At 53.4% G+C, this 12,028-nt stretch overlaps 2 protein-coding genes across 6 annotated transcripts in view; one reads left to right on the plus strand and one right to left on the minus strand.

Annotated features, from left to right (window-relative positions):
- cep57l1 (centrosomal protein 57, like 1) overlaps positions 1–1,881 on the minus strand; it is a 73,156-nt gene extending 71,275 nt beyond the window's left edge. For both annotated transcript variants that reach the window (XM_072552300.1, XM_072552290.1), the window contains exon 1: positions 1,723–1,881. In XM_072552300.1, the coding sequence (XP_072408401.1) occupies positions 1,723–1,746 (24 nt within the window). In that variant the 5' untranslated portion in view covers positions 1,747–1,881. The remainder of the gene's footprint in view (positions 1–1,722) is intronic.
- Positions 1,882–2,206: 325 nt separating this feature from the next.
- The window catches only part of sesn1 (sestrin 1), a 130,540-nt gene continuing 120,718 nt past the window's right edge, over positions 2,207–12,028 (plus strand). For 3 of the 4 annotated variants that reach the window (XM_072552314.1, XM_072552321.1, XM_072552331.1), the window contains exon 1: positions 2,207–2,485. In XM_072552314.1, the coding sequence (XP_072408415.1) occupies positions 2,207–2,485 (279 nt within the window). The remainder of the gene's footprint in view (positions 2,486–12,028) is intronic. The other variant, XM_072552350.1, reaches the window with a different exon arrangement.

The following is a 12,028-nucleotide window of genomic DNA, read 5'->3' on the forward strand; positions in this document are numbered from 1 at the left end:
CTGGGATGCACGCACCAAACAACCCCACTGCCCTGTGGCCAATTACTTCAACTTCCCCTCCCACTCTACCTAGGATATGCAAGTCCTGGACCTCCTCTACTGCCAAATCCAAGCCACCCGACACCTGGAGGAAGTATGCCTCACCTTCTGCCTTGCAATCCTCCAACCACATGGCTTCAGCTTCAGCAGTTACCTCATTTCCCCTCCACCCCCCATCCCAGATCCAACCCTCCAACTTGGCACCACCTCTTGAACTGTCTGACATGTCCATTTTCCTTCCCTACTTTCTGGTCCAACCTCTCCCCCTCACCAACACACTCCCACCTCCATCTACTTAACACCTTCCCAGCTACATTTCCCCAGTCCCACCCCTACCCTATTTTTCTCTCAGCCCCCTTCCCCCCACATTCCTGATGTAGGGCTTATGCCCAAAATGTTGATTATCCTGCTCCTCGGATGCTGCCTGACCAGCTGTGCTTTTCCAGAGCCACAATTTTTGACTTAAACCTATGCCCTCCAGTTTCAGACTCCCCTACCCCAGCAAAAAGACCTTAGCTATTCACTCTCTCCTTACCCCTCATGATTTTATAAACCTCTACAAGGTCATCCCTCAAACCTCCAACGGTCCAGGGGAATAGCCCAGCCTATTCAGCCTCTCCCTATAGCTCAAACCCACCAACCCTGGCAACATTTTTGTAAAGGAGGAAGTGAGGACTGCAGATGCTGGAGATCAGAGCTGAAAATGTGTTGCTGGAAAAGTGCAGCAGGTCCAGCAACACATTTTCAACATTTTTGTAAACTTTTGATGAACCCTTTCAAGTTTCACAACATCTTCCCCATAACAGAGTGGCCAGAATAGAACACAGTATTCTAAAAGTGGCCTAACTATTGGCCTGTACAGCTGCAATATGACCTCCCAACCCCGAATCTCAATGCACTGACTAATAAAGGCAAGTGTACCAAATGCTGCTGATTGGCATCCCTGCTGCACAGCCCGTCCCACGGGCCTACTGTTTACCTACGACTCTACTTTCAAGGAATAATGAACCTGCATACCATGGTATCTTTAGCAATACTCACCAGGACTTTGCCATTACCCAATTTACCTGATCAAAATGTTGTCCCTCACATTTATTTAAATTCTATCTGCCACTCTTTGGCCCATTGGATGAAGGTCCCATTGTATTCTAAGGTAACCTTTTTGGCTATCCACTACACCACCAATTTTGGTGCAAACTTAGTAACCAGACTTCCCATATTCATGTCTAGAAACTGATAATCAATTTTTTAGTATTACTACGACTATAATAATATTCAAAAGGACCTCTCTTTGTAAACCAGTGCCATAATAAGCATTCATTAAGTAGTGTGTTAAAATGCTATCACTCCTAACGATGCTCCTTGGCAGAGATTTATGTTATTTTCTGCAATACAGTATCTGCAGTCCGTTTTCCTTCGCCTGACTCACTAAAATCAGTTCTGACTTTGATAAACAAGGGACAGTGAAAAGAGCAAGCTGCACTGTCATCGCTTCACCCCATTGATCGTTAAAACCCCTGGGACATGTAGTTTTTATCCCCAGCTCATAGCTGTTTCCTTTGTAGCGTCAGTTTCAGAGAGAACTACGACTCCCATCAAGCATTGGGAGGTGAGGGCAAACCGCACGTACTGCGCACGCGTAATAACCAGACGGTTTGTCAGGAGCAAGGACAACAACCTAACCTGATGATTCCGGCATGAGGCCATTGGCGGATTCCGATTAGCTGAAGGAGTTGTAAGGCGGGCACAACTGTGGCTAGAGCGGCAATCGATTGGGTAGCCGCGACTGTCGATCTGCCGGAGGACAAATCAAGCTTGGTTGCAGAAACATGAAGCGGCTGGAGAGTTTATTTTATTAAAGAAACTCCAATTCAGAAACGGCGAACCGGGAACCAAGTTTATTTTTATTAGTATCTGACCCCGCAAGACGTTTTTTTTTCAAATTACTTAGTCTCCACCAACGCATTTCGGTCCGTTATGTCGCGTTGACAGTTGTTTTGGGAGAATATCAAGCGGTACCTTTTAAAGCGGGTTTTTATTTTGTGGAGATATTGTACATGTCGGTGAGGATCAATTCTCGGGATCTTTCTGAAGTTGGAGTGAAGAAGGGGCCGGAGCGGGAATATTCTGGAAGTTTCTGACTCACTGACTGGAATTTTCTCTCCACATGGAAGACGGTGATGGTGCTGGCCGGTGGGACGGGCTGTGCAGCAGGGACGCCAACCTGCGGGAGGCGGCGCTGGACGGAGTCCGGCAGCTGGTGCTCAGCTTGTCCGAGAAGGCCGGCCCGACGAACGGCAAACCCCCGGTACACGGCCCGGCCGCCGCTGCATTCCGCCCCCTCAACGGCCTCGACCACCACCTGGTGCGGCTCCTGCTGCTCTCCCAAAGGTGTCCCTTCAGCGACGTGAGAGATAAGTGCGGGGCCATCCTTCAGGCGGTACAGGTGAGAGAGAGAGAGAGAGAAAAACAACTGTCCCGTTTTCCTCCCCTGACCCTCCCTGCGTCAAGGACTCTTTCCCCATTAGCTCCTCCCCGTCCCGCCATAGAACCCACCATCACTCCATCGTCCCACTCCCCCCCCCCCCCCCCCCCAACTCCATCGTCCCACTCCCCCCCCCCCCCCCACTCTGTCGTCCCACTCTCCCCCCCCCCCCCCCAACTCCATCGTCCCACTCCCCCCCCCCCCCCAACTCCATCGTCCCACTCCCCCCCCCCCCCCCAACTCCATCGTCCCACTCCCCCCCCCCCCCCCCAACTCCATCGTCCCACTCCCCCCCCCCCCCCCCCAACTCCATCGTCCCACTCCCCCCCCCCCCCCCAACTCCATCGTCCCACTCCCCCCCCCCCCCACTCTGTCGTCCCACTCTCCCCCCCCCCCCCAACTCCATCGTCCCACTCCCCCCCCCCCCCCCCCAACTCCATCGTCCCACTCCCCCCCCCCCCCCAACTCCATCGTCCCACTCCCCCCCCCCCCCCAACTCCATCGTCCCACTCCCCCCCCCCCCCCCCCCCACCAACTCCATCGTCCCACTCCACCCCCCCCCACTCTGTCGTCCCACTCCCCCCCCCCCCCCCAACTCCATCGTCCCACTCCCCCCCCCCCCCCCCCACTAACTCCATCGTCCCACTCCACCCCCCCCCCACTCTGTCGTCCCACTCCCCCCCCCCCCCAACTCCATCGTCCCACTCCCCCCCCCCCCCCCCACCAACTCCATCGTCCCACTCCACCCCCCCCCACTCTGTCGTCCCACTCCACCCCCCCCCCCCAACTCCATCGTCCCACTCCCCCACCCCCCCCCCAACTCCATCGTCCCACTCCCCACTCCCCCCCCCCCCCCCCAACTCCATCGTCCCACTCCCCCCCCCCACTCCATCGTCCCACTCCCCCCCCCCAACTCCATCGTCCCACTCCCCCCCCCCCCCCCCCAACTCCATCGTCCCACTCCCCACCCCCCCCAACTCCATCGTCCCACTCCCCCCCCCCCCCCCCAACTCCATCGTCCCACTCCCCCCCCCCCCCCAACTCCATCGTCCCACTCCCCCCCCCCCCCCAACCAACTCCATCGTCCCACTCCCCCCCCCCCCCCCCAACTCCATCGTCCCACTCCCCCCCCCCCCCCACTCCATCGTCCCACTCCCCCCCCCCCCCCCAACTCCATCGTCCCACTCCCCCCCCCCCCCCAACTCCATCGTCCCACTCCCCCCCCCCCCCCCCCACTCCATCGTCCCACTCCCCCCCCCCCCCAACTCCATCGTCCCACTCCCCCCCCCCCCAACTCCATCGTCCCACTCCACCCCCCCCCCACTCTGTCGTCCCACTCCCCCCCCCCCCCCCAACTCCGTCGTCCCACTCCTCCCCCCCCCCCCCCCCCCCCAACTCCATCGTCCCACTCCACCCCCCCCCCCCCACTAACTCCATCGTCCCACTCCACCCCCCCCCACTCTGTCGTCCCACTCCCCCCCCCCACCCAACTCCATCGTCCCACTCCCCCCCCCCCCCCCCCCCAACTCCATCGTCCCACTCCCCCCCCCCCCCCCCCACCAACTCCATCGTCCCACTCCACCCCCCCCCACTCTGTCGTCCCACTCCACCTCCCCCCCAACTCCATCGTCCCACTCCCCCCCCCCCCCCCCAACTCCATCGTCCCACTCCCCCCCCCCCAACTCCATCGTCCCACTCGCCCCCCCCCCCAACTCCATCGTCCCACTCCCCCCCCCCCCCCCCCACTCCATCGTCCCACTCCCCCCCCCCCCCCCCCCAACTCCATCGTCCCACTCCCCCCCCCCCCCCCCCAACTCCATCGTCCCACTCCACCCCCCCCCCCACTAACTCCATCGTCCCACTCCACCCCCCCCCACTCTGTCGTCCCACTCCACCCCCCCCCAACTCCATCGTCCCACTCTCCCCCCCACCCCCCCAACTCCATCGTCCCACTCCCCCCCCCCCCCCCCCCTCCATCGTCCCACTCCCCCCCCCCCCCCCAACTCTGTCGTCCCACTCCATCGTCCCACTTCCCCCCCCCCCCCCCCCACTCCATCGTCCCACTCCCCCCCCCCCCCCCCCCACTCCATCGTCCCACTCCCCCCCCCCCCCCACTCCATCGTCCCACTCTTTCCCCCCCCCCCCAATCCATCGTCCCACTCCCCCCCCCCCCCCACTCCATCGTCCCACTCCCCCCCCCCCCCACACCATCGTCCCACTCCCCCCCCCCCCCCCCCCACTCTGTCGTCCCACTCCACCCCCCCCCCCCAACTCCATCGTCCCACTCCACCCCCCCCCCCCCAACTCCATCGTCCCACTCCCCCCCCCCCCCCAACTCCATCGTCCCACTCCCCCCCCCCCCCCCAACTCCATCGTCCCACTCCCCCCCCCCCCCCAACTCCATCGTCCCACTCCCCTCCCCCCCCCCCCCCTCCATCGTCCCACTCCCCCCCCCCACTCTGTCGTCCCACTCCCCCCCCCCCCCCCCACTCCATCGTCCCACTCCCCCCCCCCCCCCCCACTCCATCGTCCCACTCCCCCCCCCCCCGACTCCATCGTCCCACTCCCCCCCCCCCCCCCCACCTCCCAACTCCATCGTCCCACTCCCCCCCCCCCCCCCCCTCCATCGTCCCACTCCCCCCCCCCCCTCTCTGTCGTCCCACTCCCCCCCCCCCCCCACTCTGTCGTCCCACTCCCCCCCCCCCCCCCCCCCCACTCTGTCGTCCCACTCCCCCCCCCCCCCCACTCTGTCGTCCCACTCCCCCCCCCCCCCCCCACTCTGTCGTCCCACTCCCCCCCCCCCCCCCACTCCGTCGTCCCACTCCCCCCCCCCCCCCCCCCCCACTCCATCGTCCCACTCCCCCCCCCCCCCCCCCCCACTCCATCGTCCCCCCCCCACTCCATCGTCCCACTCTTTCCCCCCCCCCCCACTCCATCGTCCCACTCTTTCTCCCCCCCCCCAATCCATCGTCCCACTCCCCCCCCCCCCCCCCCCCCACTCCATCGTCCCACTCCCCCCCCCACTCCATCGTCCCACTCCCCCCCCCCCCCCCACACCATCGTCCCACCCCCCCCCACTCCATCGTCCCACCCCCGCCCCCCCCCACTCCATCGTCCCACCCCCCCCCCACTCCATCGTCCCACCCCCCCCCCCACTCCATCGTCCCACCCCCCCCCCCACTCCATCGTCCCACTCCCCCCCCCCCCCCCCCCCCACTCCATCGTCCCACTCTCCCCCCCCCCCCCCCCACTCCATCGTCCCACTCCCCCCCCCCCCCCCACTCCATCGTCCCACTCCCCCCCCCCCCCCCCCCCACCCCCACTCCATCGTACATCCCCACCCCCACTCCCATAGACTGCCCTCCCCTCATTGCTGCCGCCACCATCGCCGTCCACCCCATCGCCGCCCCCACATCACCACCTGTCCTCTCCTCCATCGCCGTCCGCCCCCCCTTTCCATCACCACCTGCTATCCCCACCATTGCCACCTGTCCCCCTATCGCCACTGCCCCTTTCCAGCGCCACCGGCCCCCCCTTTCCATCGCTGACCTTCCTCTACCGCTGCCCCCACCATTGCTGCCCCCTTGATTGTTCCTTCTCCTTCATTCAGCCCCCACCCGCTGTCCAACCCCTTTTACCACATAATGTCATCATCCCCTTTCCCTCATCATCATTGAGGGACTGCTACTGCCATTGCTTCACCCTGCGACCCCCATACTGTGGCTCAGCCCCCCCCCCCCTCCCCCGCACTGGTCGCCCCCCCCTCCCCCGCACTGGTCGCCCCCCCCCTCCCCCGCACTGGTCGCCCCCCCCCTCCCCCGCACTGGTCGCCCCCCCCCCCCCCCCCCCCCCCCCCCTCCCCCGCACTGGTCGCCCCCCCCCCCTCCCCCGCACTGGTCGCCGCCCCCCCCCCCTCCCCCGCACTGGTCGCCCCCCCCCCCCCCCTCCCCCGCACTGGTCGCCCCCCCCCCTCCCCCACACTGGTCGCCCCCCCCCCCTCCCCCGCACTGGTCGCCCCCCCCCCCCTCCCCCGCACTGGTCGCCCCCCCCCCCCCCTCCCCCGCACTGGTCGCCCCCCCCCCCCCCCCCTCCCCCGCACTGGTCGCCCCCCCCCCCCCCTCCCCCGCACTGGTCGCCCCCCCCCCCTCCCCCGCACTGGTCGCCCCCCCCCCCCCCCCCTCCCCCGCACTGGTCGCCCCCCCCCCCCTCCCCCGCACTGGTCGCCCCCCCCCCCTCCCCCGCACTGGTCGCCCCCCCCCCCCCTCCCCCGCACTGGTCGCCCCCCCCCCCCCTCCCCCGCACTGGTCGCCACCCACCCACCCAGCACTGTCGCCCCCTATCATCCTTGTCCGCAATATCACCTGCTTCCCTCCAATAGTCATCCCCCCCAACCTCATCTCATCTCTCCCTCATGTCAACTTCTTACCCAACCCACATCACCTGCACTATTCACCCCACAACATCTCCTCTCAGTAGGCCCCCCTCTCAAATGCTCTGTCCCCTCCAATCTGCTCCTCAGCTCCTCCCTACCCTATCCTCCTGGCATCACTCACCCGACGCCCCCCCCCCCCCCCCGTCCCCCACCCAGCTGTACCCCCTTTCTGTACCTCCTCTTCCAGTTCTCCTCCTCCCATCCACTCATTATGTGTCTTTTCCCTGCCACCAAAGAGCTGTTATTAGTGCGCTCTGCGTCACTTGACCATATCTTGTAATTCATTTTGCATGTTTGTGATCTGTAAACAAGCATACCAGTCTGAATGGTGGATGAGACATTCAAACAAATGTATTGAACATGTTTAAAGCTTGTAAACAACAATATTCATTATAAACATTGTTTATATTAATTAGGTTTCAGACTTGGATAACTCATTGTGCGCTTGTTTTTGAACCAGAAAGCTGTGTTTATGTTTCCGTATAGATGTAGGTCAAAAATCAACCAGTTTCAAATAAACATGTTGGACTATAACTTGGTGTCTTTTGGATTTTGACCTTGTCCACCCAAGTCCAACTCCGGCATCTGAACGTCACGCCTATAGTTGTGGGCACAGTTCGGAGTTCTGTACTGTTAAAGCACTATCTTTCAGATGCGATTAGTATCCGTCTATTACTCAGGTTTATTCCATGGCATTGTTTGAGGAGCATGGAGTTCTGTTATTTATTTTTTAATCAATATTCCTGAAATATTACAACTACTTTAGATAATAATGAAGTAGCGTCTCGTGTGCAAACTGTACATTTTCTTACATTCAGAACTCTTCAAATGTAGTCTTTATTTAGCTGAATATAAAAGTGCTTTGGCAAATCATTAGGTTGTGAAGGATGCTACTTAAATGCAGTTCTTTTGTACATTTTATTAATAGAATCGTAGTCAAAATAACAGGCTATTTTGCTCCAATGTTGCAAGTTATGTAGTTGACTTCAGATTGACTGACTGCCTTTTGCAGCGCAGATTAGATATGGAGATCAAAAATAATTAAAGCTGTCTTTCTCAACTATTTGGTCAATTGTATGTCTTCAAATGGGATATGTGTGCGATAATGGAATAGATGCTGAGCCAGAAAAATTATTGAAATTTTACTTTAATATCTGTACGTTTATTAAGTTGTCTCATTTGGATGAAGATGGAAGTAGGCAATCTTGGTTTTAACAGGATGTGCGATTTCTAGGTTAATCTTCTGTGTGAGGTTAAAAAATAATGTCAGAAGCAAAACCTTTAACATGTAATTGAATTAAGGTATTGAAAATGGACATGTTATGTTTTGAGCCAAAGATTATGGCTTTCTTCTTCCCCAAATTCCATAACTTTTACTATCCTCCTGTGGAAAATCTATCTTTTACTGTTCAAATCTGAAGCTTTCAACCTCACTTTTCCTTGACTATGCTCCCACTAAATGTAAGCCTCTTCCCCCAGTTCTTTTCTGTTACCCCTCTGGTTTGTCAAGTCTGAGAAAGGAAGGTCAAACGTTTTGCAACTAATTATAGTCTGGCCATTCTATTTTCATTAACTGGTTCAACAGTGTCAAAGACTGCTATGCTTTGCTCTGTTAAAACTGTCACTTTATTCTAGGATTATCCTTGAGGACAAAGACTAAATTTCAGTGTGTTTTTTTTAACCACTAGCCATTTCATGAAACCCTTTCATTATCAAAGAGGCGTTAATTGATTTCTTCACAACCAAAGTTAAGAAATAGCACTAAGACTTCATTGAATTTAATCATGGTTGATCTTTTGCCTCTGTTGTTCTATACATCCCTGGGTTTCTTAAAAGACTTGAAATCTGCCTATCTCAAAGGTGAATATTGGGCATCGCAATTCGCTGGGGTGGAAAACTGGACAATCATTATCCTGAGTGAGGAAATTTATCCTCTGCTAAGTCCTAAGAGGTCAACCCCTTACCCTGAGACTATGTTCCAGATTCCCCAGCTTGAGGTATCTCTGTTTGCCCTGTAATGCCCCTTCAGAATTCTCAGGGTTCTAATTTCTGGAGGATTTTAGCTCAGTTTATCTTTCATCAAAGAATAACTCTTTCATCCCAGGAATCAGTCTGTTGAACCTTCACAGTCCTGGTTCCCAGGCAAGTAGATACGTCCTTTGAAGATAGTGAGAATCCAAACTTATTCTGTCAAATGTAAATTGTGTCTTTCAATGTCAATATATCCTTCTTACCAAGGACTGCCAGGAAACTTCAAATGTGATCTAATCACCCTGACTTTTTAGCACCCCTAGACATAAAAGACAGCATTTTATGCTCTTTTGAGTACTTTCAGTACCTGTTCCTGACGTTGCAATGATCTGTCCAGCTGGACCCTGAAATCTTTGTAGCACTTTGTATCTTCAATGTTTTTAGCTTTTACATTTAGAAAATACTATATGTTTTTGGGTCCAAAATGGTTACTTCATCTAAGTTGATGTTAATTTATTCAGGTTGTCTATTTTGTAATGTTTGCTTTCTTACATGCAGCATGAATTTGTGTTATTGGAAAATATAAGTATGTGGTTTTTTTAATGCTATTAATTAAAACTTTTATTCATATGGTGAATAGATGAGGCACTAACATAGAACCTTGCCGGACAGCACTTGTCATTCCCAGGCTGTTGGTCTCAACTGTAGTCTCTGTGACCTCTGTCGAGACGATTTGTCTGATGTCTAACTTTTGAAGGATTCTGAATTCAACTGTTGGATAACAGTAACTCCTCACTTCCTCCCATAATTTACACTCCCCGAAGCGATATTCTGTTCCCTTCCTTAGCCATTGTTGTAGCTTCTCAAAAGCTACAAATTGAGTAGCTGGAAGGTTCATTCCAGCAAGCAAACCTACATCCACACCTATTTATACTTTCATCGCATCCAGTATGACTACTGCAGTGTATTGCTTGGTAGCCTCCTGTCTCTTGCACTCCCCAAGAAAACCAGTTACAGTCAGTTCTGCTACAATGTGTCTTTCTTCAGCGTGAATTGGCGTTAATACGATTGAAGAGTTTAGACCGTTATATGTAGAACGTGAAGTTTCCTTTCCTGTATTGGCTATAATGCGATTCCGATTGATTGATTTTAGCTTAAATGGTGCTGCTATTGTGTGCTTTTCTTACAATGTGAGATTGCATGGGGACAGAACTATCATGTTATATCAGCACCGACTGTATCCTAAACTGTGCGATATATATGTGGTTTTACAAAGTTTAGTATATATATAACCTTGATTTGCATTGGTTCCTGTTCCCCCAAGGCTTTGAATTTAAATTTCTTGTTCATGTTTAAAGCCTTGCGTAACATTAAACCTGGCAATTTTCAGAGCCTACTTTGACTTGTTATTCTCCTTGTTTCACTGACTTTGTACTCTTCGTCTTCCCTAAACTTATCTAATCGGCTCTCCAATTTTTAAGATTAAACATTAAAAAACTTGTCATTTAGTATGGAAGCTACACCATTCTGAACAGCCATCTGCTTCTCAAAGGTTTTAGTAATAGTTTTGTCCAAATTGAAGAATTTTGAACTTAACTAAAGTTTTCAGTGTATTTTGAAGGCATAATTTACATACTGGCGAGTGAACGCATAGAGAGGGCAACCTACTTGATAGCATTTGCTCATCGCCCTGGTAGGTGTATGAGTGCATGTGGCGAGTCTGTTGCTTTGCAGTTGAAAAATGCCATCTGTTCGTGCATACGGTGCAGAACTCTGCATGTGGTGAATTATAAGCGAACCTGCATCCTGCCACAGTAATGCTATACTACTTTGAGCCAAGAGCTCATTAATAAAGAAGAGGAAAATTAATGGTTATGAATGCATCTTACCTTGTCTAAATCATTGTATTTGAGTTCCACACCAGGATTACGGAATCTAGGATGATCCTGCGTAGGACTGAGAACGTGTGCAGTGGTTGAAGTTGAATCTGTTATTTCAGGTTTCAGCTATTTTATTGGCTGAGATGAATATTAGAAATTCTATGGCACAAGTCAAAACAAAAAGAGCTTGGAAACTCTGGTTGCATTTCTTTTTGCTACAATATGCTATGAGAGGGTTAACTGATGAATGCAGTTAATTTGTGTGGTGAAATCTTCATAAAGTAAATATAAAAGTAATCTTTTTTTTCAAACATCGCTTCAAAGTAATTGTATTTGAAGCATACTTGAGACATTTGAAATCTGCTAAGATGCAATATAAGTGCAAGTTCTCAAACAATAATACTTGTTAATCTGAACATTTTGTTCGCTTCTACTGATTCATGTTGAAATATGTGTTTTCAACCTGGAGCATTATAACTTAAAGGCATTGTTAAAACTGCATTAATGTACAGTTTTGGGAATATGATCATAAATCATATGATCACATTACCAAAATTGTACATAAATGCAGTTTTAATATTTAAAATCTTATGCTTATATAAAACCAGGTTTAAACTTTGCATTTTCATCTAATAGCAGTAATAATTGACGCAGTCCTTTGCCACTAAATTGTCAAGATTTCTAATAGCTTGGTCAGTTTATCCTCTGGTCTGTGTTGCAGTCTATGCCAGATTAGTTTGAGCCTGAGGTGTCATAACTGACCTTAATGGATTTGGGGTGGGAAAGTCATGCTGGTTTTCATTTTGCTATATAACAATCCCTGCTGCAAGTAATTGTATGTGCAAGTTTGGTGAGAAGCAAATCATCCAAATTCTGAGCCTGTCAACATTACTGTTTTTGTTGAGGTTTAGAACTTAATGGTTATTTGGATACCAGAAGACACACTGGTACCTTTTTAGAAGAGAAGAAAAATGAAACTTAACTGAAAGTAGTGCTAGGAGGAGCAAATTACTGCAGATGTTGGGATTTTTACTGCAAATGACACATGCTGGAGATAATAGTGGGTCAGATAGCATCCATGGAGAGAAAGCAAGCTGAAGAGTCATCCAGACTTGAAACGCTAGCTTGCTTTCTCTTCATGGATGCTGTCTGACCTGTGGTCTCTTGAAGCTATTGCTAAGTTGGTTAATTGTAAATTGCTCCGAGATAATTCATGTCAAT

The sequence above is a fragment of the Chiloscyllium punctatum genome, chromosome 3, assembly GCF_047496795.1.
Source record: "Chiloscyllium punctatum isolate Juve2018m chromosome 3, sChiPun1.3, whole genome shotgun sequence".
NCBI classification, from domain to species: Eukaryota; Metazoa; Chordata; class Chondrichthyes; order Orectolobiformes; family Hemiscylliidae; genus Chiloscyllium; species Chiloscyllium punctatum.